This window comes from Hyperoodon ampullatus (assembly GCF_949752795.1).
Source record: "Hyperoodon ampullatus genome assembly, chromosome: 13".
Classification (NCBI taxonomy): Eukaryota; Metazoa; Chordata; class Mammalia; order Artiodactyla; family Ziphiidae; genus Hyperoodon; species Hyperoodon ampullatus.
In genome coordinates, this window is record NC_136926.1 from 23,146,831 (window position 1) to 23,174,047 (window position 27,217).

The 27,217-nt window shown below is 45.9% G+C and overlaps 1 protein-coding gene across 2 annotated transcripts in view; it reads left to right on the plus strand.

The window, feature by feature from the left end:
- Positions 1-25,102, plus strand: part of KREMEN1 (kringle containing transmembrane protein 1) — a gene marked incomplete at both ends in the record, with an annotated part of 61,437 nt that extends 36,335 nt beyond the window's left edge. Inside the window, 6 exons of one of the 2 annotated variants that reach the window (XM_079718224.1) lie at positions 4,397-4,521; positions 11,158-11,311; positions 20,799-21,131; positions 21,967-22,153; positions 23,169-23,300; positions 24,934-25,102. In XM_079718224.1, the coding sequence (XP_079574350.1) occupies positions 4,397-4,521; positions 11,158-11,311; positions 20,799-21,131; positions 21,967-22,153; positions 23,169-23,300; positions 24,934-25,102 (1,100 nt within the window). The remainder of the gene's footprint in view (positions 1-4,396; positions 4,522-11,157; positions 11,312-20,798; positions 21,132-21,966; positions 22,154-23,168; positions 23,301-24,933) is intronic. The other variant, XM_079718225.1, reaches the window with a different exon arrangement.
- Positions 25,103-27,217: the final 2,115 nt, after the last annotated feature.

Sequence of the window (27,217 nt, forward strand, 5' to 3'; positions counted from 1 at the left end):
TTTAAAGTTAACCTTTAATGGAGAACTTGGTTATCTGGAATGGTGTTTCCAGATAGTCAAAGAGGACAGAGAGGAGTCAAAACCAGTGGGTAATGGCTGTAAGTGGACGTCGTGATGCGGATCAGCTCTGCCTTTCACTCTGCTCTGCTCTCTCGACTCCCTGCTGCCTAAGAGGTACCTCTCTCTCTCCATGAGTTCAGCTGGCAATGTGGGACACATTTGTTCATTCAGCACACAGTTTTAGAGCACCTGCTGTATGGCTAGGACCATGCCAGGCCCTGGGAATACAAGTGGGCAGAAGGTACAGTCCTACCCTTAAGTTGTTCATGGTTAACTGGGGAGAGAGACACCTAAACAAGTGTTTAGAATCAAGCTTGGCATAGGCTGCTGTAGGACTACACAGCAGTGGCATATAACCTGTTTTGTGGGATGGGAGGATGATGGGAGGCCCATGGGGCTTCCCAAGGGAAATGATGCTCAGGCTGCAATCTTAAGCAGGGAAGAGCATTCTAAGCAGAAGAAACAGACTTTTGTAAGAAAGTCCAGAGGCCATAGAGCAGTGTGCAGGTGGGAAACTTGCAGATGCACTATGATTTATCTTGACTTTCATATAGAATGTGAGCCGAGGGATAGAGAGAGGGGTCATGCTGATGGGGGTGGGGTAGGGGAACAGCACAGATCAGGCAGGGCCTTGTGTACCATGTGAGAGAGTTTGGACTTTATCCTGAAGGGCAGCCTGGGAGCTTTGAGGGTTTTAGGCGGGGCTCTTGCATACCTCTGCAGCTCCTGCCGCTTTTCCCTCTCTTTCACTGGTCATACTCACTTCTTTGTGTTCCTGCAAAGGCCAGGGTTGTTCTTGCCGTAGGCCTTTGCCCTTGGCCTTCCTCTGCCTGGAATGTACTGTAAAGATTACTCTGCTTGCAGTGTACTAACTAGATTAGAATAAGGTGAGCCTAGGAGCAGGGAAATGGAATAGGAGACCGATGGAATAGTCTGAGTGGGAGAATGGTGGCCTAAACCGGGGAAATGGCAGGCTAGATAGAGACGTGGACAGGTGTCTGCAATGTTTTAGGAGGTAGAATTGACAGTGTCTGGCAAGCGGTTGACTTGGGTGTCAAGGATGATACCTAAGGCCATGGGTATTCCGAGGGGTGGAGCAGCAGCAGCATGGTGTGGTCTGATTTCCAGTGATCTACCTCCCGGTGTGTTTTGGGACCTCACTGCCCCACTAGAACATGAGCTGCCTGGATTTGCTCACCGAATTATTGTGAATAAAGCTTATAGGTTCCAGCTGCATCAATGCAAACTACGACCCTGTTTATGTCTAATCTTAACATTTATGATTATGTGCCTTGGGCTGTCTATAAATGAATACATAATATCATGCTTATTTGTGAGCATAATGGAATAAATGAGAGAGAAATCAGAGTAAATGACCAAGACGATCACGATCAAATAGCTCTTATTAAAAACCATTAAACGCATGGCTCAGGTTTCCATATGTAAAGCCCCTTTAACAAACTTGGCTTATATGATATGCCTCCGACTAGAGATGCTTACTTAACTCACTGCGTTTGTTTAAACTCTAAAATCCAGCCATTCCCAAGCTAGGCCCCCACTGAACACTGTGAGCTCCTACTGCCTAGAGCTTTTCTGTTTACATTTGCTTCTATAGAGATTTGGTTTGTTTCCGAAAGACGCATTTTAACATTTGTGTGGTGAGCCACATTTGTTATATTTGAACCATGTGTGATGCAAAGGAGAAGGGTAACCACTTGGCTTAGCGGGGAAGGGTGACTCTTTGGGTTAACTTCCTGCCAGTTTAAAATGAGCTGGTTAGATGTAGATGGTGACAGAAATTAAAAAGTGTGTATGTGTACATATATATATTATGCACACATATACCTATCTACATATATATGTATATATATGTATATTTTTATATGCCAAAAACTAGTTTGGATATAAAGCTTACTAAACTGGACCATGCTGTTCTCCAGTCTTAAATATAAAGGAAAAGTGCTTCCTAAGAATCTATATGTCTCACTTTGGAATTGGATAATGTATAACTCTTGACTGACCTTCTAGAAGTGCTTCTAGGACCAGGCCTCATTCATGTCTTATTATAGCTGTAGATATGTAAACTGTGAGGAGCCAAACAGAGAAAGTAGGGAAAGAGCTTCATCTGATGGTGAAGTGATTCATAAATTAATAACACAGATGGAAAACTGAGGGGCAGAGAGGTTGATTTGTCCATGGCTCACAATAAATTCATTCCTTCATTCAATGAGCATATATTTAGTATGTGTTATATAGGTGTGTTAGTTGTCTATTGCTATATGACAAATACTCTAAAATTTAATGAATTAAAACAACACAATTTTTAATGACTTTTTAAAAAATTATTTTTATTTGGCTGCGTTGGGTCTTTGCTGCACGTGGGCTTTCTGTAGTTGCGGCGAGCGGGGCCTACTCTTCGTTGCGGCGCATGGGCTTCTCATTGTGGTGGCTTCTCTTGTTGTGGAGCACTGGCTCTAGGCGCACGGGCTTCAGTGGTTGTGGCTCGCGGGCTGTAGAGCACAGTCTCCGTAGCTGTGGCGCATGGGCATAGTTGCTCCGTGGCATGTGGGATCTTCCCGGACCAGGGCTCGAACCCACGTCCCCTGCATTGGCAGGCAGGTTCTTTTTTTTTTGCGGTACACGGGCCTCTCACTGTTGTGGCCTCTCCCGTTGCAGAGCACAGGCTCCGGACGCGCAGACTCAAGCGGCCATGGCTCATGGGCCCAGCTGCTCCGCAGCATATGGGATCTTCCCGGACCGGGGCACGAACCCGTGTCCCCTGCATCGGCAGGCAGATTCTTAACCACTGCACCACCGGGAAAGCCCCAACACACATTTATTATCTCACACTTTCTGTGGGTCAGGAAATCTGGGCATGGCTTAGCTGGGTCCTCTGCTTCAAGGTCTCTCATGTGTCTGCCAGGGCCGGGATCTCCTCTGAAGGTTCCCCTGGGGAAGGATCTACTTCAAGCATACATAGTTGTTGGTGGGATTCAGCCTTTGCAGAAACTGAAAGTCTCAGTTCCTTGCTGGCTGTTGGCTGAAGGCCATTCTCAGTTCCTTGCCATATGACATCTCGGGCATGATATGTTGCTTTAGCAAAGTGTATAAGCTGAGAGGATGATAGAGAGAGTCTACTAGCAAGACCGAAGTCACAGTCTCTTGTAACCCAATCACAGAAGTGGCATCCCATCAACTTTGCCACGTTCTGTCGGACGAAAGCAAGTCACCCTTCCAGCCCACACTCGAGGGGAGGGGATCACACAAGGGCACGAACACCAGGAGGCAGGGGTCATGGAGGGCCGTCTTTGAAAGCTGTCTATCACAGTTGGTATCTATATTTAGGTTTCCTTATTCTCAGTTGCAGGTTTTTCTACTAGACCAGACCATCTAATTGTGTGGTTGTGAAACACTAATATTCACTGTGGTAAACAGAATAATCTCCTTCCCCAAAATGTCTATTTTGGAACCCCAGAAATCTTTAAATATGTTACCTTACATGGCACATGTGATCAAGTTAAGAATTTTGAGATGGGGAGAATTGTCCTGAATTACCCAAGTGGGCAAGTGTAACCACACAGGTCCTTGTAACAGAGAGGCAGGAGGATTAGAGTCAGAGAAGGTGATGTGATGATAGAAGCAGAGGGGGACAAGCAGAGGCTGGGATGGGGCAGCCACAAGCCAAGGAATAGGGGCAGCTTCTAGGAGACGGAAAAGACAAGGAACAGGTTGTCCCCTCGAGCCTGCGAAGGAACACAGCTCTGCTGACACCTTGATTTTAGCCCCAAAAGACCCATTTAGTACATCTGACCTCCAGAACTGTTAAGATAATGAATTTATGCTACTTTAAGCCACTAGATTTGTGGTCATTTATTCCAGTAGCAATAGGAAACTAATACATTCACCAAAGGACCTGGTTAAACCAACTTACGGGGCTTTTTAAGAAACAAGGGGAGGCACAAGGCGTAGGATGGTGGGCTTCCAAGGGCTTTTTTTGCCATCCAGTGACTCTGAAATGTAACTTACATATTGTAGCTTCTCTGTTTTTAGGAAGTTATTCCTAGTTCTTGTCAATACTAAATTCTATCAATATTGAACAGGTGAAAAATTTCTTAGGCTTAGTTATATGGGCCTCACTCGTCAAAATAAAACAAAAACATAACAGCTAGCAGAGGACACTAAGGCTTCCATTTTTAAAGCTTGTTGCTTGTTATTCATTTGCACCTTAGGAGTGGAAATGTTGGCTGAGATGAGAGTACCTGACACAGCACGCTTTTCCCTCTTGGTGTTCGCAGCCAGATGTTGTAAAGTTCTTTTGTTTTTCTTTTTTCTTCAGTGCCTGGAAACCTTGGCTGCTACAAGGATCATGGAAACCCACCTCCTCTAACTGGCACCAGTAAAACGTCTAACAGACTTACCATACAAACCTGCATCAGTTTTTGTCGGAGTCAAAGGTTCAAGGTAATGGTCCTGTGGCTATGTATCTATAGAAAAAGATAAAGGTGTAAGTGCATTCTGCTAAGATACCTTTAAAACATATAAATTTTAAAAAACAACCTGTGAAGCTATATGACTGTATACTTTTCTGCCAAGGAGAAGTTGGAGGAAGAGTGAGGCTTGGGATTCAGGGGCGTGAGGCAGCACTCTGTCCAAAGACTGCGAGAAAAGGGGAGGAAAAGCACCAATATCTGCATCCCAGTTTGACCTCCAACACAGTTACATGTGTCCTTGAGCCCCTGCATGTTATGAGCAGAGACATCTCTGGCTCCATGGGGGATCTGGGAATAAGCCAAGGTAGTGGTTACTTCTTTGATACATTAGGGGGCCCTAGCCTGGACACCAGTCCAAAATATTTTCTTTCCTTCCTATCCATTCTTCTATCTGAAACTCATTCGTCGGCCATTAAGGTTCAATAATGCTCTTGTTTATTATATCAAAAAAAAGAAAGAAAAGTCTTTCCCTCCTTCCCTCCCTCCCTCCCTCCCTTCCTTCCTTCCTTCCTTCCTTCCTTTTTTCCTTCCTTCCTTCCTTCCTTCTTCAGTCAAAAGATCATTAATCAGGCCCAAGCGAGGAGAATAGACTGGCAGGGTTCAGGGCCTCTGTGGGGCAGGTAGCTGAGCAAGGCAGTTAGCCCAACGTGATCAAGTGATTGGTTGCTTACAAAAGATTGAGCATATAAGTAACTATATTGAGGATAATGGGAGCCAGGTTTCTCACAATTAGAGAAGAAAGCCAGGGAAAACTGGAATGAAGTCTATAGTGTTGGACAGGGATTGAAGTTATTAGTATAGTACATGGTTTCTGACACATACAGAGAGAGATAGAAATAAATTTAAGTATAAAAGTGTGTGTGTATGTGTATGTATGTATATACATGTATATTTCCTAGGTCTGTCCACTGAGAAGGCCTGGGAACAGTGCCACACTGGTAGTAAAGGTCACATTTAGCACTCATATCTTGGTTTATAAATACTGTTCTCCATTAAAAAGAACTAGGGCTCCTTGGAGAAAATTCCTGATTCTAGAGAAATCGCAAGATAAGGTTGTTGGTTTCTTTTTTCTGAGAAAGCACAAGATGATCCTGAAACATCTTGTACAAGAAAGTAAGGAATGTGAGGGACTTGTCAAAAGGACACAGGAACCTGCTTGGAGGGACTCCTACTGGCTAAATCTAACATAATTTGAGCTTCAAAACAAATAATAAGAATAATAAATATACTCCATTAAATAAAATAAGAATCCGCAAATTCACACTGATATAAAAAAATAACTGAATACTACCAAATGTAAAATAGATAGCTAGTGGAAAGCAGCCACATAGCACAGGGAGATCAGCTCGGTGCTTTGTGACCACCTAAAGGGGTGGGATAGGGAGGGTGGGAAGGAGACGCAAGAGGGAGGAGATATGGGGATATATGTATATGTATAGCTGATTCAGTTTGTTATTAGAGCCGAAACTAACACACCATGGTAAAGCAATTATACTCCAATAAAGATGTTAAAAAAAAAAAGTGAATAAATAAATGAGGAGAAGAAAAGCATTTCCTTACAGGAGAATGCCAACTAATAAATGTAGAAGAAATGATGGAATTAGAAAATTCACCATTTGGCCACCATCATAGTAATAACTGATTCAGAGAACAAATATCAAGTTATGTAAATATTCCACATCCTCATGGATGGTGAGTAAAAGTTTTACTAGTGAGTGACAGTTGCGTGAGGAACAGGATATTTATATAGCTTCAGAGATCTCCCCACAAAATACTACCATAAAGGGAAAACAAGTAATTCTACAGTGAAGAAAACTGGCGTACACTACCGTACGCAGGTGATCAAAGTTAGTATCACCAGTGATGGGACCACTAGACATTGTGTCTCGCCTGACCTGTCAAGAGCATAACATCACTTTGGTGATTGTCTGCCAAAAATGCATAATATGAATCTAAGCATGAAACACTAGGTAAATCTGAAACAAGGGACATTCTACAAAATAGCCTTTATTCTTCAAAAATGTTAAGGTCACAAAGGTCAAGGAAGGCCTGCAGCTATTCCAGATTGAAGGAGACTGAGGAGACCCGACAGCTAAGTATGTCTGTGATGCTGGATTGGATCCTTTTCTACAAAGGATACTGTGCAGGCAGTTGCCAACTTGAATGTGGGTCTCTAGGTGAGAGGGAAAGGGCAGTTCTTTGTATTATTCTTGCAATTTTTCTGTAGGCTTGGAATTATTTCAAAATGAAAATACAGCATAAGTATTTGAGAAAACACAACACCCATTAATGAGAAAAGTCATAAGCAAACTAGGAAGAGAAGGGAACTTTCTCAATTTGATTACGAGCATCTACCAAAAACCCTGAAGCTGAATTTATATTCAGTGGTGAAAGGTTCAGTGCTTTACATGTACGATCAGGAACAAACAGTGAGGCCCACTGCCATCTCTTCTGATCAGCATTGTACTGGAGGTCGTTTCCAATAAAATAAGGAAAGAAAAGTAAATAAAAGGCATGTAGGTTGGAAAGGGAGAAGTAAAATTTTCTTTATTTATGGACAAGATGATCATGTATGTAGACATAAGGAATCTATGAAAAAGCTATTAGAACTAATAAGTAGATTTAGCAGGGTTGCAGTTTATAAGGTCATATACAAAAATTAGTTGCATTTCTATATACTAAAAGTGAACAATTAAATATAAATTTTCAATTTAAAAATTAAAAATTAATTTTAAAAATAAATTTTAATTAAAGTTTTATTTTAAAAATTTAAACAAAAATTTAAATGCCATTTACAGTAGCATAAATAACAGAAATAAATTTAACAAAAGATATTGAAGACCTATACACTGAATACTACATGGCAAGGGAAAATTAAAGACGATCTAAATGAATGGAGACATAGACATTGTTCATAGATCAGAAGACTCAATATTGTTATAATGTCAGTTTTCCCCAAATTGATCTATAGATTCAATACAATCCTAATCAAAATCATAGCAGATTTTTTTAATTGACAAGCTAATCTTAGAATTTATATGGAAAGGCAAAGAAGTTAGAATAACCAAAATAATTTTTAAAGAGATCATCCTAGGAGGACTTGCCCTGCATGATCTCAAGACTTTCTGTAAAGCTACAGTAATCAAGACAGTAGTATTGGCATACGAATAGTCACATAGATCATGAGTCAGATTTGGCGTGTGGGCCAAATCCTACCACCCACATATTTCTGTAAAAAAAAAAAAAAAAAAGTTTTGTTGACACACAGCCACACCCATTCCTGTATGTATTGTCCAGGCCTGCTTTCTTGTTGAGTCGTTGAGAAGAGACCATGTGACCCACAAAGCTGAAAACGTTTACTGTATGACCTTTTATAGAAGGAGTTTTCCAACCTTTGTTATAGATCAATGGAACTGGATAGAGAGTCCAGAAATAGACCTGCACTTAGATGGACAATTGATTTTCAACAGAGATGCCAAGGTAATTCAGTGGGAGAGAGAATAGTCTTTCAACAAATGATTCTGGAGAACTGGAGCTCTTTATGAAAAAAATGAACCCCTGTCCTTACATCACATCATAACTTCAAATTATACTACTGAAAAAATAGCTATAGTACTGACATAAAGATCGACATATAAGCCAATGGAATAGAATTTAGAGTCCAGAGATAAACCCATACATTTTTTAAGGCCAATTGATATTTTTTTAAAGTTTTTTTTTATGTGGACCATTTTTTTAAAGTCTTTATTAAATTTGTTACAATATTGCTTCTGTTTTATGTTTTGGTTTTTTGGCCCTGAGGCATGTGGGATCTTAGCTCCCCAAACAGGGATCGAACCCACACCCCCTGCATTGGAAGGCAAAGTAGTTTTTTGTTTTTTGTTTTTTTTTTCCGGTACGCTGGCCTCTCACCGCTGTGGCCTCTCCCATTGCGGAGCACAGGCTCTGGACGCGCAGGCTCAGCAGCCATGGCTCACGGGCCCAGCCACCCCGCGGCATGTGGGATCCTCCCGGACCGGGGCACCAACCCGTGTCCCCTGCATTGGCAGGCGGACTCTGAACCACCGTGCCACCAGGGAAGCCCGGAAGGCAAAGCCTTAACCACTGGGCCGCCAGGGAAGTCCCAAGGCCAATTGATATTTGACAAGGGTGCCATATCATTCAATGGGGAGAGAATAGTCTTTTCAACAAACAGTGCTGGGACAACTGTATATCCACATGGAAAAGAATGAATTTGGACCCCTACGTCATACTACATATGAAAATTAATTAAAAATGGATCACAGGCCTACATATAATAGCTAAAACTATAAAAGTTTAGAAAGAAGTATGGGTACAAATATACATGACCTTGGATTAGGCAGTGGTTTTTTTAGTTATGATACCAAAAGCACAAACAATCAAAGAAAAAATAGGTAAATTGGACTTCATCAAAATTTAAAACCTCTATGTATCAGGGACACTATTAAGAAAGTGAAAAAGCAACTCACAGAATAGAGAAAATATTTGCAAAACATATATCTGAATAAAAATCTAATGCCCAGAATATATAAAGAACTCTTACAATATGAGAATAAAAAGGCAAGCAACCCAACTAAAAAATACGCAAACGATTTGTAGATTTTTTCCTAATTTTATTTATTTATTTATTTATTTTTGGCTGCATTGGGTCTTTGTTGCTGCGCATGTGCTTTCTCTAGTTGCGGCTAGTGGGGGCTACTCTTCGTTGCTGGTGCACAGGCTTCTCATTGCAGTGGCTTCCCTTGTGGAGCACGGGCTGTAGGCACATGGGCTTCAGTAGTGGCATGCGGGCTCAGTAGCTGTGGCTCTCAGGCTGTAGAGTGCAGGCTCAGTAGTTGTGGTGCATGGGCTTAGTTGCTCCACGGCATAGTTGTGGCTAGCAGGGGCTACTCTTCATTGCAGTGCACAGGCTTCTCATTGTGGTGGCTTCTCGTGTTGCGGAGCATGGGCTCTAGGCACGCAGGCTTCAGTAGTTGTGGCTTGCAGGCTGTAGAGCGCAGGCTCAGTAGTTGTGGCTCACGGCTTAGTTGCTCCAGGCATGTGGGATCTTCCCAGACCAAGGCTCAAACCCTTGTCCCCTGCATTGGCAGGCGGATTCTTAACCACTGTGCCACCAGGGAAGCCCTGATGAGCAAAGGATTTGAATAGACGTTTCTCCATAGAAGATGTACAAATGGCCAATAAGCACATGAAAAGATGCTGAATATTACTAGTCTTTAGGGAAATGCAAATCAAAACCAATGAGATACCACTTCATACAATAAATAACCTAGGACAGCTGTAATTTTTTTTAAACGACAAAAGCAAGTGTTAGTGAGGTTGCAGAGAAATTACAACCCAGAAATCCCATTTCTAGGTATTTACCCTAGAGAAAGGAAAACTTATGTTCACACAAAAATCTACAGAAATGTTTATAGCAGCTCTATTTTATAATTATGAAAAACTAAAAACAACCCAATGGATTAACAAACTGTGGTACATTCATACAACAGACTACTGCTCAGCAAATTATAAAATACGTGCATCAATTTGGATGAACCTCAGAGACATTATGCTGAGTGAAAGAAGCCAGTCTCAAAACATAAGATACTATATGATTCCATGTACAGTACACAGTGTCTTAGTCCATTCTGGCTGCTGTCACAAAATGGTTGGCTTAAACCAAGCATTCATTTCTCATGGTTCTAAAAGGCTGAGAAGTGCAAGATCAAGGCTTTGGCAGATTTGGTGTCTGTTGATAGCCCATTTCCTGGTTCATAGACGGCCATCTTCTCACTGTGTCCTCACATGGCAGAAGGGGCAAGCAGGTCTCTTCTATAAAGGCTCTAATCCCATTCACGAGAGCAAGCCCTCACTTCCCAAAGGTCTCACCACTAAGTACCATCACATTGGGAATTAGCTTTCAACATACAAATTTCGGGGGTTGGGGGGGGGACATGGGCATTCAGTCTATAGCATATGACATACTCGAAAAGATAAAAGCATAGTGTAGAAAACTAATTAGTGGTTGCCAGGGGTTCTAGAGGGAGAATTATTATATAAAGCAATAGCACAAGGAAGGTTCCTGGGGTGATGCATTTGTCCTGTATCCTGATTGTAGTGGTGGGTGTACAAATCTATACATGGGTGAAAATTCATAGGACTGTGTACCATATAAATAGTTGTACTGTATGGTAATATAAAAAATAAAAATGTTACATGGGGCCTACAGTAAGTTTCCTGTGAGGACTAACTTTAAAGCATTTACCACCTGGCACATAGTAAACATTCAATAAAGTGTTTAGCTGTTATTATTATTAACGTTTCAAGTTAATGAGATTCCCCCCTGCCTTTAACTTACTTAAATACAGTAGAAATGCAAACATTAATGAGGGATGCTTACTGAAGGGGAAGCACCGTGGTGGTGTGTAGTTACCGGTCCGCATGTAATGAAGTGTGGTGAGGGTGGGATGAGGCAGAGGTCCCTGGGGAACGTGGGCTGGGAAGACAAAGTGCTTGCTTGCTAGGGGCCGAACCTGCCAGGCTCCTTCAGGCCACCGACACCCCTGGCTGACACTTACCAAGTGCTGCTTCTCTGTCGTGGCAGTTTGCTGGGATGGAGTCAGGTTATGCTTGCTTCTGTGGAAACAGTCCTGATTACTGGAAGTACGGGGAGGCAGCCAGTACTGAGTGCAACAGCGTCTGCTTCGGGGATCACACCCAGCCCTGTGGGGGCGATGGCAGGATCATCATCTTTGACAGTGAGTATGCCCTGTGCCCGGCACTGTCCAAGGCACAAGAACCCTGGGCCAGGGGAACCGGCCTGCCCCTGCTTCCTCCCTCCCCGTTATCCATTCATTCACTTGGCAATACTTATTAAGCACCTACTGCAGGCCAGGCAGGCACTGACCAGACCCTGGGGATATAGCACTGAACCAGAAGACTCTAGAAGGGAGCACAGACCTTTAACAAGTAATTACTTACAGTTGTGCCCTGGCCTATTGTGAGATGCTCAGACAAGCTAGAAAAGGTAATAGGGACACTGATGTAATGGTTCAGTATCAGCTTTAAGATCCTCTTGTTTAATGTAATTTGCAAGCCCTTTTAGTGTTTTCTGAGGCATCTGAGATTTATATCTTACTGTGATAGAACAGAGAAGAGATGCAAAGCTTCAAGTTGTCTTTCCAGGCCTGGTACTGAGTGTGCCCTGACCCGCCTGTCTCCTCCCTGACCCGCCATGCCGTGAGATGCTGGCCAGGGCAGAGCATCTAAACGGGATATGGCCTGGGGCCTTGACCTCTTCAACCGCTGGCCCACTTGATCCCCCGTAATCCAGCCACATCTACGCGGTGGTAATGAGACTTTGCAAGTGCCCTTGTACCAGTGCAGCGCCAGATTTTAAGATGGCAGAAAGGAGACAGTCACAGATGAGGCAGACAAAGGGAAAGGCTTGAGCTTACTGAGATACACTGTAGAGTCTACAGTGTTGTTAGTCCCCAGGCTAGAGTAGATGCTGACATCTTGACTAGGCTGAGTGACTCAGTTTTAAGCCAGAATGTCATGTGGTGCATCAGTGTCCTGGGGCTGCTGCCATAGCAAATTATCACCAACTGGGTGGCTTCAAACAACAGAACTTTCTTCTCTCATAGTTTGGGAGCCTAGAAGTCCAAAATCAAGGGGTTGTCAGGGCCATGTTCCCTATGAAGGCTCCAGGGAAGAATCTTCCTTTGCCTCTTCCTACTTTCCGGTCATTGCTGGCAGTCTTCGGCATTCCTTGACTTATAGCTGCATCACTCCAGTCTCTGTCTCCTTTACGTGACTGACTTCCCTCTGTGCCTCCTTACAAGGACACTAGTCATTGGATTAGGCCTACCCTAATCTAGTACAGCCTCAGTTAACTTGATAACATCTGTAAAGACCCTGTTTTCAAATAAGGTCACCATCACAGACACCAGGCATTAGGACTTAAGCATATCTTTTTGGAGGACATGATTCAGCCACTACATATAGTGTCTGTAAAACCCAGCCCAAATTTATAACTGATGCTTTCACAGGTTACAGCTTAGACACTGTCAAAAATGTGTTTTTTGTGGGGGGAGGACAGCGGGAGGATTGGCGAGCAGAACTCACGTGGTTAATTGTTGGTCTTTTTAGTTGTGTGCCCATTGGAGACTGCCAGTGGCTTCCTATACATCCTGTTTTGCTCAGTGTTAGTACCTCTGTTAAAGGCTGCACCTTAGCTAATGTTTAAGGGAGAATAGTTAGCAAATAATATGTGCTGCACGTCCATTTAGCCTTTCATCTCCAGAGTTCACTGTTATAAAATCCTCTGCCTCAACACCCCAACCCAGGAGAGTATGTTGGCTGACCTTACAGAGTGCCTGGTATACTCTTAAGTAAAAAAAATAAGAAAAACACTGAGTCCCTAGTATGTAAGGCTTCATAAGAATTGTCACGTTGGGCCCTCCTGGCAGCCATCTGAGGAAGGCATTATTATTATCCCTTTCATTTTACGGAAGAGAGTCCTAGGTTGTGGAGAGGATAAATAACTTGCCAGGACTCACACCACCAACAAGCCGTGGGCATAGACAGTAAACAGAAGCAGGGTGTGTGGGTTCACTACCTCTTTTTCTACTTTAAACAGAATATAGTGTTAATTTTTTTAATGGAAAATAAGTGATGGTGGGAATATGGAGAAATTGAAACGCTGTACGTTGTTGGTATAAATGTTAATGGTGCAGCTCCTTTGAAGCAGTCTGGCAGTTCCTCAAAACGTGAAACAGAATCATCTTGTGACCCAGTAATTCCACTCCTAAGTATATAACCGAGGTAGCTGAAAACATATGTTCACACAAAAGCTTGTACATGAATGTTCATAGCAGCATTATTCGTAACAGCCAAAAAGTAGCAACAACCCAGATGTCCATCAACTGACGAATGGATGAACAAAATGTGGTGTGTCCATACAAGGGAATATTATTTAGCCCCAAAAAGAAATGAATTGCCGACCCCTGCCACAACATGAGGAACCTTGAAAACATGATGCTCGGTGAAAGAAACCAGACACACGGGGCGCATATTTAATGATTCCATTGATAAGAAATGTCCAGAATAGGCAAATCCATACAGACAGAAAACAGATTAATGGTTGCCAAGGGCTGGGGAAAGGGGAGGAATGAGAAGTGATTGCTTAGGAAGTATGGGTTTTCTTTTTGGGGTGATGAAAATATCCTGGAATTAGATAGTAGTGGTGGATGCACAACATTGTGACAGTACTAAATACCACTGAATTGTACTCTTTTAAATGGTTAAAATGGTGAATTTCATATCAATAAAAATAAGCGTAGGGCTTCCCTGGTGGCGCAGTGGTTGAGAGTCTGACTGCCGGTGCAGGGGACACGGGTTCGTGCCCCGGTCTGGGAAGATCCCACATGCCGCGGAGCAGCTGGGCCCGTGAGCCATGGCCTGCGCGTCCGGAGCCTGTGCTCCGCAATGGGAGAGGCCGCAGCAGTGAGACGCCTGCGTACCGCAAAAAAAAAAAAAAGTGTAGTTTTTATATGATACTCTCTTTCATTCATTTAGCACATTTTTATTGGGTATCTTCAGTGTGGCAGGTAAATTATGTTTTATTTGCACAGTGCCTCTACTGGAGTGTTAAATGGAAATAATTCGGTTTAAAGTCAGTCATCTTTGTACCAAGTATCATCTTTGGTACTAGAAATATATCTAGGAGATAGCACTGGGCCTCACACAAAAGTGCCTTAAGACATTAATTACGATGAAAATAATTGCTCTCTATTGAGTGCTTGCTTCATGCTAGACTTGATGCTGGGGCACTTGTTTATTTTGTTATTTAATCCTTGCAACAGCCTAGTTGATAAGGAAGCTGTGGATCAAAAGATTAAATAATTTGTCCAAGCTAATAAGTGCCAGAGCCAGGATTTAAACTCAGGTTTGCCACAGTTTTTAATTTTTCTATTTTCAGCAGCTAAAAATTCCTTTTATTAACAATAACAAAATAGATCATAATACCAGATCCAGTTTAATGCTTTAAGAGTATGTGAACAGGGCTTCCCTGGTGGCGCAGTGGTTGAGAGTCCGCCTGCCGGTGCAGGGGACATGGGTTCCTGCCCCGGTCCGGGAAGATCCCACATGCCGCGGAGCGGCTGGGCCCGTGAGCCATGGCCGTTGAGCCTGCGCGTCTGGAGCCTGTGCTCCGCAACGGGAGAGGTCACAACAGTGAGAGGCCCGCGTACCGCAAAAAAAAAAAAAGTATGTGAACAAAGTTTGCCCGGTTGTTCAGATTATGATCAAACTGGCCCCTTCAACAGGTGTCTAGAAGCTGCCCCCTCTGGCTTCCGTGCCCTTGAGGACTAAAAACAATGGCACTGAGAGGCTGCCTATTCCAGTCTTCAGAGGCCCCGATGTGTGTTGACTGGCAGGGGCCCCTGACAGCAGCCAACTCATAATTCACACCCCACAGCTTTGTAAGAAAGGTACAAAATGCAGCACTGTAGAAATAATCTGTAAAGTTTCATCTGTTAGGAGTAAAATAGTTTAAAGAGCTTAAGTACTGCCTCATGGAGATCCTTATGATCCACTGGATGAGGCTGAGCATTTCAGAGATGGTGACTGCAGACTATCCCATAATTTGGGAGGGCAGAGATGCCTCTCCAAAGAGATTGGAGGAGAGTTAGATGTGAGAAAGGGACCAGGTTGCAATCTCTGTGTCCCAGAACAACAACCTCGGGAGAGAGACTACTCAGGCAGCAGGAGGAAGCTGTCTGCTCAGTGGTTGTTGCCACATCCAGTGATTTGTCACAGGCTCTGTGGCTGATTTTCCAGCAGGCTCTCATGAGCTTAGGGAGGTTGCTGAAGTAGGTTGTGTTCTGTGTGTAAATGTGGCACTGATGAAGGCTTCAGAGCCTCTGCTGACCCCAGAGTTAAATGTATTGAATTAACAGAACCAAACAGAAGATCAGATAGGCTGGCGTCAGCAACAGGTCACAGGGACTGCCCAAGCAGCCCTCTTGGCCTCCTTCAGCTTCTAGGCACTGAAGGGAGAAGTGAGTCATATAGGTTGGGTCTTACTTGGTAACATTAGTGGAGCACATATTTACAGGGCACTGTGCTATCCATTTCCCAGGCATTCTCTCCCTTAATTCTCATAATACTGTGAAGCAGGTACTGTTATCTTTACTTGCCCCACAAGAAAACTGAGGCTCATAAAAGTTTAGTAACTTGCCCAGAGTCCCACAGATAGAGATCCTGCCCTCATGGAACTTACATTTTGGTGGGAAGGGAGGAGATTAATGGTGAAAAAGATTGAGGGCCTAAGGACATGTAGGATCTGACAGCTGGGACTATATTAGTAATTGTATTTCATAGATTCCAAGATGCCATCAGTTGTGAGATGCAACATTATTTTATATGCCACTGAAGGGAAAAAAATGCTTCCAATTAAACAATGACATGCAAGGACTGAAAGACACATCCTAGGTTGTGTGTCAGGTCAATGTCCCCTTCAGAAAATAAGATCTTGAATATATTCATAAGTTTTAAGTTTCCTTATTATCTGAAATGTAAGTTTCCTTTTTTCCTGAATTATCACTGAACTTTAATAATCCATCATAGATGTCATGTGCTTATTCTCAAAATTGCTGAATTGGATGTACTGTCAGCACGGCACGCATCTAGGAATCGAAATTTCTGAGTTTGTCTGCCTTTGCTGTTGAAATATCAGTTTAACCTGGACACTTTTTTCTTTTCTAATAATAATAATAATAATAAAATAGCTAACATGTAACTGAGCTTGTACTCTGTGCCAGATCTCATACTAAACACTTTACATGCATCAACTCATTTTGATTCTTATAACCTCATGAGGGAGAAACTATTACTAATTTCATTTTATAGATAAGGAAACTGAGGTATACAGAAGATAAGTATCTTGCTCAAATTCATAGTTAGTACATGACAAAGTCAAGATTAGAAGCCAGGAATCTTTATTTTTTTAATTTAGGTTTATTGAGGTGAAATTACATACAGTAAAGTCACCCTTTTAGTTGCATAGTCCAGTAAGATTCGACAAATATGTACACAGTCGAAATATAGGACATTTTTGTCACCTCAGAAAGCTCTCTTGTGCCCCTTTGTGGTCACCACCCCCAGCCCTCAGCAGCCACTGATCCTGTGTTCCATCTGTATGGGTTTGTGTTCTGAACAAAGTCATATAAATGGAATTATACAGTACTTAAACATTTGCATCTGGCTTCTTTCACTTAGAAAAATACTTTTGAGATTCACTTGTGTTGTTTCAGTAGTTCCTTTTTATTGCTAAGAAACATGCCTTTGTACAAATGTATCACAACTCATTCATCATTTAGCAATCGATAAACATCAGTCTATGATAAAGATGCTGTACAGCTACTGTACACACACATGTACAGGTGTTTGTGTGAGCATGTGTTTGTATTTCTCTTGGGTGAGTACCTAGGAGTTACAGTATTTCTCGGCTGTACACTAAGTGCATATTCAGCATTTATAAGACACTGCCAGCTGTTTTTTGAAGTGGTTATACCATTTTGCACTCTGGCTGACAAGATATAAGATTTCCAGTTGCTCCTCATCCTCACCTGTACTTTTGTATTGTCTTTTTTAATGTTAACCATTCTATCGTGTGTCGTGGTAACTCATGGTTTTACTTTGCATTTCCATAATTTCTAATGATATTGAACATCTTTTCATGTTCTTATTTGCCATCTGGTATCATATTCTTTCGGCCTAAAGAAGTTCCTTTAGCATTTTCTCTAATGCAGGTCTGCTGTCAATGGCTTCTCTCAGCTTTTGTTTGAGAAAGCCTTATTTCACCTTCTTTTTTTTTTTTTTTTTGGCCATGCCACACAGCATGTGGGATCTTAGTTCCCCTACCAGGGATCGAACCTGGGCCCTCGACAGTGAAAGCGTCGAGTCCTAACCACTGGACCGCCTGGGAATTCCCTTTGGTTTTTTTTTTTGTGGTACACGGGCCTCTCACTGCTGTGGCCTCTCCCGTTGCAGAGCACAGGCTCCGGACGTGCAGGCTCAGCGGCCATGGCCCACGGGCCCAGCCGCTCCATGGCATGTGGGATCCTCCCGGACCGGGGCACGAACCCGTGTCCCCTGCATCGGCAGGCAGACCCTCAACCACTGCACCACCAGGGAAGCCCACCCTTTGCTTTTTAAATTTTTGTTTTATTTGCCTGAAGATTGCTGAGATTCTTAAATAACCTTTTATCAACTTTGGAGCATTCTTAGCCATTATCTCTTCAACTATTTCTCCTATCTTATTCTCTTTTTCTTCTCTTTCTGGGACTCCAATTATACATTGTTAGACCGTTTGATATTGTGCCCCAGTTGTTGGATGCTCTGTTCTGCTTTTTTCATTTATTTTTTTCTCTGTGTTTCATTTTGGATAATTTCTACTGACCTATTTTCAAACGTGTTGATTCTTTTTCTGTTGAATTCTGTTGAATCTGTTTCTAAGCCCATCAAAGGAATTCTTCATCTCTAATATTGTTTGTTTTATTTCTAGCATTTACATGACTCTTTTTTGTAGTTTCCATATCTCTGCTGAAATTTCCAATCTGTTCAAGCATGTTGTCCATCTTTTCCCCTAGATATTTTCTGTCCGGTAGTTCTAATGTCTGGGTCATTATTGAGTCTGGTTCTGTGGATTGTTTTATCTCCTCTTTTAAAAATTGAGATATAATTGACTTATAACACTGTATTAGTTTTAGGTGTACAACATAATCATTCAATATGTATATATATTGTGAAATGATTACCAGATGTTTTATCTCTTGACAGTGTCTTTTTTTTTTAATATAAAGTAATTTATTTATTTTTGGCTGCTTTGGGTCTTCTTTGTGGCACGTGGGCTTCTCATTGCGCTGGCTTCTCTTGTTGTGGAGCACGGGCTCTAGGCGCACGGGCTTCAGTGATTGTGGCACACAGGCTCAGTAGTTGTGGCTTGCAAGCTCTAGAGTGCAGGCTCAGTAGCTGTGGCGCACGGGCTTAGTTGCTTCACGGCACGTGGGATCTTCCCCGACCAGGGATTGAACCTGTGTCCCCTGCATTGGCAGGTGGATTCTTAACTATTGCACCACCAGGGAAGTCCTGACAGTGTCTTTTATTTCCTTTCTTTCTTGCTTGCTTGCTTTTATGTTTTGTGTGTTGTAATATTGTATTGAATACCGTACACTATACGTAGAAGGATAGTAGAGGCTGAGGAAGTGTATTTACACCTGGAAATGGGCAGGCCTGCTCAGTGTGGGGATTGATTGAGCCTTTCTATCAGTGGTCAAGCTGGGTTTGGGTTTCCCTGTTCCTATCATCACCTGCAGTGCATGTCAGCCTTCAGATTCCTCCCATGATGGCTGCTGTTACCTCGTGCTCGATGTGGAGCCTGGGATTCCAGTGGGGTTTTTTTCATTGTTCCCATTCCGCCCTCAGCTTTGAGCAGTTCCTCCTTGCCGTGACCTTTCCCCTCCCTCGATGGTAGACTTCTGCTGCTTGTTACTTGGCGCTGTGCTCGTGGTGTGGTTGGGGGTTCTTGGTTCTCCTGCCCCATCCTCCATCTCAGACACATCGTGTCACTGGGCCTCTGGGCTGGGGTCTTTCCAGCATCCCCAAATACCCCTCTCCCGGCAGCCGAGCACTGCCTTGTATCTGTGGGGGCTTCCGGGAAGAAGAGGGTCTCCTGCCCCTCCATTGGGTAGCAGACCTCTGCTTTGTATTGGTACAGGATCCTGGGGCTCAAGGCAACCAGGGGCTGATGGCTTTTGCCTCTGCTCTTCCCCCAGAAGCAATGAGTCTTTGCCTGGTTACTTTGACAGGAACGAGAGGGTCTCCTGCTCCCTCCCCAGGGGCTTCTACACTGGCCCTGGGAGCAGGAGGGTTTGCTGCCCCTCCCCCTTGCAGCTTAAGGCTTTTGTTTCCTTTGAGAGGAGGGTCCTGGAAGAGGGCATGGTTTCAGGCCTGTCCCCCAGCAGTGGCTCATCACCTCCTACCCGTCACCTCCTGCTCACTGGTACCACCAATGGGGACCCTTTGGTCTCCTGCCCTACCCTGGTCATTCTCGTGGGCCCTGGGTGGAGGCCTGCACAGAATTGCTTGCAAGTGAGTGCAGACTCCTGTTGTGTCTCGGGTCCCCGGGCATCCTGGACTGAGAGGCTAGCCCACATTCAGCCTTTAGAAATTTGTTAAAATTTTAGCTGCTTTCTTCTTACTTACTTTCATGGCGACCCCCTCTTCCTCTTGTGCTCCGTCAACGATGAAACACTTTGTGTGGCCTAACTCTCCTCAGAGGAGCTTCTTACTTTTTAGAATTAAATTGCCTTGGTTGTCTTGAGACCTCAGCTTTCTAATGCATTGAAGAAAAGTTCTGAGCTTTTTCTCATTGTTAGGATGAAAGCAGCTTTCTACATCCTAAAGGGAAGCAGAACTCCCCCAAAGCCTGCTTTTTAAATCCTGGCCCTACCCTCCCTCTTGAGGACTTTCATTTCCAGGATCTTATTTGCACTTCAGCACATAAGATACAGTGAAGTGTATCTGCCACTCAGAACTGGGAGTCCAGAGACATCAAATGTGCTGCTGCAGAGTGATCAGTGAGCTTCCCCTCTGCAGAAAGTCATTCCTTGTGCCACAGTTTCCCACTTGAAAAACAAGTGTGGCCCCTCAAACGAACCTCGCACCCCTAAGGTACTTGGGATGCCCTCAGCTTTTTACAACCTTACCTCATCAGTGCCCCCTGCAGAGAGGTCCTGTGTTTTCATGTGCTTTGTCTCACCTCTCCTCACACATTTATGTGATACGAGAGCAGATAGGTGGTGGTCTCTCCACCCTCAAAGCTGCGAGAAGCTAGAGGCCTGGATGTGAAGTATGGCCCCTAGGATCAATGGCCCAGCTGGTTCCGAACCCAGACTCTCTGACTCCAGCCTGGCCCCCGCCGGGGCCGCACTGCTGTGCTGTGTGCTAACTTTAAGGTCTCCTAGGGGAAAAAAAAAAAGCCTCCAGTCATTTGTTCAGGGTTTAAGCGATTCATTCTGTGATTCAATCCTGAAACATAAGACAGTCTGGTTTTGCAGACAAAAAACAACATCCCGAACTGGATCCCATCAGCTAGGAAGTTTTGTTTGTAACAGGTTGAAAAGTGAGCCCTGTGGCCGAGCCCCAGCCTGAGGGCTGGTGTCCTTTTGTCTCCTGCAGCTCTGGTTGGTGCCTGTGGTGGGAATTACTCGGCCATGACTTCCGTGGTCTATTCCCCGGACTTTCCCGACGCATATGCCACAGGAAGGGTCTGCTACTGGACCATCCGGGTCCCGGGAGCCTCCCACATCTACTTCAACTTTGCCTTGTTTGACATCCGGGATTCCGCAGACATGGTGGAGCTGCTGGACGGCTACACCCACCGTGTCCTGGTCCGTTTCAACGGGAGGAACCGTCCACCTTTGTCCTTTAACATCTCTCTGGACTTTGTCATCTTGTATTTCTTCTCTGATCGCATCAATCAGGCCCAGGGATTTGCTGTCTTGTACCAAGGTAAGACCCCGGCCTCCTTGGGCTTCCCTTGAACCTCATTGTGACGTGTGGACCTCGGGTGCTTCTTGCCGGAAGGACTGTGCGTCAGGATCTCCCCACTCAACGTGCAGGTTTTCCCGCTTCCTATTTTATAACTTGTACCCACTTCATGATAACAGAAACGTTCTGCTGTCTTAGTCATTCTCATGACAGTTTTCATGGGAGAGTTAAAAGACTAACTAAAAGAAAGAGCTGAGGTTGGCAGAATCGGAAGGTTCCAGAGAGGTCATTTGGTCCATCCTCCTGCCTCTGAACATCCTAGCCAATCCCCAAAGCCTGGTTTACCATCTTCAGACCCTCCTAACGTGGAGCTGCACTCCTGTCCCTGGAATGTGGACACATGTGTGCTAGGCACAACTCCTTGCCCGCACATGAGAACACAGCAGGTGTCCACAACCTAGTCTCTGTCCTGGACGTCAAGGGCCTCAAGAAGAGTTCAGTCAGTGTGCGGCTACAGGAGGGAGGAGGAGGCCTCCTCACGGGTGGGACAGGCTGAAAGAACAGGTAGGATTGGGGCGGACAGATAGGAAGGAAGAGCACCTTCAGGGCAGAGGGACCATAGCTGCAGAGGCACAAGAGCAGGAAAACGCTAAAGCACGTTCAGGTGTCCATGCAGAGACACGTCAAATGGCTCCTTCGGAGCCAGAGCCTGGCAGGTTCTGCTTTGGGGCCAGCGGGGCCAAGAATTGCCCAGAGCACTGACCCATAGAAAACTGCCTTCTCTTCATGACCAGTGCCGCCTCCTCTTCGTTATCTCCACCAGCTTTCCCCCAGCTAATTCCTTTTGATCTTGCAGCTGTCAAGGAAGACCCGCCACAGGAGAGGCCCACTGCCAACCAGACGCTGGCTGAGGTGATCACGGAGCAGACCAACCTCAGTGTCAGCGCTGCCCGGTCCTCCAAAGTCCTCTACGTCATCACCACCAGCCCTAGCCACCCACCCCAGACCGTGCCAGGTAGCAGTTCCCAGACACCATCAAAGGGGTGGGAGCCACAGAGCTTGGGGGTAGTGCCCTTGGCGGTTACAGAAACAGAGCTCTCTCAGGTGTTTCTGTTTCCGAGGCAGGCTGGGGGTCCTGGCTCCATGACTCTGTTTGTCCTGGCCTTGGAGGGACATTTTCTCTTTACCTTGATTCCTTAGTCCTTACCTCCAGGATCCAACACGGCTGCCTTTAGTACATGGTGATTAATCAGCTAACCCAGTGTTTCCTTCGGCCCCAAGTTGTAGCTCTCTGAGTGCATCGGCAGTTGCCAGAGCTGTGTTTATTCAGTCATTCGGAAGATGTGTAAGTGCTTTAATGGTGTCAGGCTCTGTCTTAGGCACTGGATTGTACAGAGAACCACACAAAATCCCTGCCCTCCTGTGGCTGACACATGAAAGAAGAAAGACAAAAAGCAAAAGAAGTCAGATAGTCACCAGAGCTGTGAAGGCAGGTCCTGTAGGAGATGGGTGGAGAGAGGGTGGTGATCTTATGGTTCAAGCTGGCTAACTTGCTCGGGTACGTACTGTGACTCTCTTTTCTGCCAAGAAGTTGGAGCCTTTACAAGCTGGTAGAGCTGCAGATACCATTCGTGATTCCCTGGACTAGAGGTTTTCCCCTGCAGGACTCACAGTAGGAAGTCAGGGAGGAGAGCCCCTTCCTGTGTATCCTATTGTTTGTGTATCTGTAGGATTTCACAAGTCACACATCCCATTCCTCAGATGAGGAAATGAGGCCCAGAGAGTTTATGTAATTCGCCTGTGGCCGCACAGTGATTCCAGTGGTAGAGACAGAATGTGCACCACCCCTTTCAACTCCAAGTTGAGTGTGCTTTGGACCACACTGCCTGCCTCTCTCCAGGAGGGAGTCTAGAGCAAGGTGAGGTGCTCAGAAGGTCTGGGACTCCGGGCCAACCCAGCTTGAGCTGCGCCGCGTGGCTACCCCCACCTGCAGGGAGCTCCTCAGCCAGGCCTGCTTCTCTGAGCCACCAGGGCTCACTCAGACCTCCTTCTGAAAAGTGAGCTCACACACACAGTCCGATCACCCCTGTCTTTTGCACTTGCAGGATGGACAGTGTATGGCCTGGCAACGCTCCTTATCCTCACGGTCACAGCCGTCATAGCAAAGATGCTTCTGCACATCACTTTCAAGTGAGTATGAGAGCCACCCGACTCCAGGAGGGGAAGGCTCAGGGCTCCTCTTCTACTACGCTTCAGTTGTCTGAGAACACTTGTAATATCGGAACATGATTCCAGAGCCCTCAGTGCTGGGCAGCGTGAGGCCATAGACATTCCTTATTCTCTGTAGAGTGAAATGTACAACTGGACAAATCTCACTAGGTTTGAGGGATTGTGTGTGTGTTCCTGGGTCTAAAGGATACGATTTCAAGGAGGATTGAAATAGTCTGGGCATAAAACAGGACAATTTCTATTTTTTGGCTTGTGCTGGCCCCCTGAAGAGATCTTTACATAAGAGCAAAGATTCCTAGGACAATACCAGGCATATTTCCTGATGCCTTCTAGAAACTGTGAGACATTCTTAGGAAGAGAATTGCAATATTTTATTAACTATTGCTTAATAATTATTTAAAAACAATTATTTAAGAAGCTTTTAAAAGCTTCATCCTTCAGTTCCAACCAATTTGGAAAAAAATATTTCCTCCCCTTACTTCCGCTGTTCAGGTTTAACTGTTCTGCCTTCCAGGAAAGGGGTGATTGTTCATGCACTGATGTTTGTGTGCCTACAGAGGGGAGGTGCTAATTTTCTTAGCCTTCTGCTCTGTCTTTCCTGTGGTTCCCAGTCTAGGCTCTCTCCATTTCTTTTCTTTTCCTCTCCATTTCTTTTCTTTTCCTCAGTAAACCTTTTTTTCTCAGTTTTACTGAGATATAATTGACATAAGGGCTCTCTCCATTTCAGGGCTTTCCTGAGCATTGGTGTCCTGTAAAAGCTACCTTTTCCCTGACCTTCTGGCTTGCTCTCTGCCACAGACTTCTTTGTACATTAAATGCCGTCTCCTCCATTGCCCTGTAAAGGCTGCCCTTGGCCTCTTTGGCACCACCCATAGGCCTCTGCACCCTGCACTTTACATTTTTCAGTGGAAACAATGTCCTTGTTATTGTCTACTGAGCTTCTATATCTGTGTTTCTCTTTCTTTTTTTTTTTTAAGTCCCAGTTCACACGTTCTGGGGAAGCCTCTCAGGCACAGTCCCGTCTGCATGTCCCCCACAGCAGGGAGAGCGCAGGACACTCTCTCTAGGGCCCAGCACTTCACCGCATGCTGAGGCCCCAGAGCCTGTGTCTGACTCCCATCTGACACTGAGCCCCTCTGCAGCTTCCCTGTCAGGCAGTGCCGGGGGCTGGCACAGGGGCAGGGCAGGTGTGGGCAGAAAGGCAGGTCCCAGTCCAAGAAGAGCAGGCTTGCTTTCATCCTGTTTATCTAGGTGGGTTTCCGAATAAGTGTCATTTGAAAAGAGTTCTTCTGCTTAAAAAGAAAGAAGTATTTTGAAAACTCATAATCTCTCAGACCAGCCTTTTCCAGATTTGAATAATCCTGCCAGCTAGAAGGTTCTTCATTACACTGAGCTGGAACCTGCCCCACTGCACTGCCATCCCACAGGGCGCAGGTCATCCACGAGGCGGTCCCTCGGGTCTCTAAAGGCAGCTATGAGGTTTCCCCTCACCGAATGTCCCATTTTATAGGTGCAGGTATCTCATGAGATGGTAGGTTGTTTCGGACGCTTTGTTCTATTCTACTTGAAAAATTAAGTTATTTTTGTTTGACAGATCCCATCGTGTTCCTGCCTTAGGGGACCTTAGGGGCTGTCGTCAACCAGGGACGTCGGGGGAAATCTGGAGCATTTTTTATAAGCCTTCTACTTCGATTTCCATCTTTAAGAAGAAGCTCAAGGGTCAGAGTCAACAAGATGACCGTAATCCTCTTGTGAGTGACTAAAACCTCCCCGCTCCGTGCCCAGGACATGAGATCCCTCTGAGCTCGAGGCCCCTGGGGACCACTTCTCCCGTGGTTTCCTTTGACTGACTCTTCCTGCCTCTCCCTCGGTCTCTTCTGGGGCACCGGCCACAGGGGCAGCATAGCCTGGATTCGACCTGCTTCATCACTGCACTTAGGAGAGAGACTCACGGTCCCACGGTCCGTGCCTCCTGCATCTCTCTCTCTCTGATCTAGGAACAGGGTGTCGGGACAGTGGCTGAGATGACAGAGATGGTTGTGTCTAGCACTGGGCTCAGGTACATTCTAGACAACTGTCAGGTAGTGGGTAGGTAGTGCTTCTTCTCAGTTTTGTCCACAGATCGCTTTCTCCTGGTCTTTATGGTTTGGAACAGGCTAGGCAGAGTTCTGAGGCTGTCCTGGGGGTTGGCCCCCCAAAGCATGACGGAAGCCCACGCTCTGTGCTGACTCTGGGACTTTGCTCTGTGGGCTCTGGGCGAGAATGGGCCGCCTCCAGCCTGGGAGGGCCTGTCATGTCAAACCTGACACCTTCACCCATGGGCTTCTTTCTATGGCTTCTTCTGCAGCTCGGTGACCAGCAGACAAGTTTGAGGGGTGGTCATAGGAAACATCCATTCATTTATTCATGCAGTAGACTTTACCAAAAGCTTTTCTAGGTGCTCAGTAGCTCCTTGTTGGGCTGGATTTGGTGACCTCTCCCCCAAGCAGCTCGTCCTGTGGAGCCTGAGCCAGGCCCCATTTCGGGATTCCTAAGCTGACTCTCAGTTCAGAACAGGGAGTGTAAACGTGGTTGAGCATCCAGGAAGCAACGTGTGACACAAGGTGCCAGCAGTCCCTCCTTTAATTGTCCCTTATTTTGAAAGAGGGTGAAAAATTTCCCATGGCCTGTGCTCTCTACGGCCTCCATGATTCTTCTTATGGGGACAGGGTGGGCTTCGGAATGGCTCAGTGGGGAAGGAGAGGCCTCTTGTCCCTACTCCCACACCCTCTGCCCCCCAGAAGGGGAGGGGAGCCGCAGAGAGTGGCATGCGGAGTGGAGAGGGAGGGTGTGGGAACGGCAGCCCCACTGAGGAAAGGCCTCCGAAGATTGAGAGCTGCAGCGGCCGCGGGAGTCAGTGCCATCCCGTCCAGAAGCCCCGCCGTCCGTCCGAGAGCAGCCTCGTCCACAGCACCCGGGAGGAGCACCTGGGACCCCGAAGGCCGGGCCTGGCCTCTGTCGGAGTGTGGCTCTCCTGCAGGCACTCGAGCCTTGGGCCTCGTTGTGCCTCTGGCCTCACAGGTTCCTTGTTTGGGGCACTTTGCCCCCCTCGCCGAGCCCCTGAGCTGCTGCCTGCTGTGGCCTTCCCTAGGGGTCTGCCACACCGGCAGGCGTCTGCGCCCAGCTCCCAGAAAGACAGAGGGCCGCGTGGGGCCAGCTGGGAGGCGACACTGGCAACCAGGAGAGGCACTGGGGGCTAGCGGGGTTGGCGAGGTGCGTTTGGAGGGGGAAGTGCCACATGTCCGCGGGAGAGCGGGGGCACTGCCCCAGGCACCGGGTGAGGCTTTGATCTGGAAAGGGCGGTTACCCTGAGCAGCTGCCTGCCGGCCCCAGGGTCTGGAGACAGGCCTGCCGAGTGCAAGGACCACTGGAATATACTGACGTGTGCAGTCTCCCCTCCAAGCTATTCCTGGCCTTTATGGAATCTCCTCTCAGACACAAGTGTCAGGTGTGTGCAGTCACAGAGGGCCCTGTGCTGTGAATAGGTCCGCGCAGCAGAGGGACTGTGGAATCCCACCCGGGAGGGGTCCACCCGGCCAGGGGCAGTTGCTCGCAGCCGTGGGCTCCCTCTGATCACTGGCCTTGGTGCATCCTGTGGGCCCGCCTGCCCTCTTCACACTTCGTGACTTCAGGTCACGGTGTGTCTGAGCACCTGGAGCAGCCCTTTTTCAGAGATCCCGGAAGGGCTGTGATCCCGGTGTTGTCCTTCTTGCCACCCCAGGCACAGCCCAGCACCCTGGGACCCACTTACCATCCCGGGAGCAGCCCCGGGAATCCCAAACCGGCCTCAGGACAGCATGGGGGAAGAGGGCCATAAATTGTCCCAGGCTGACCTCTGT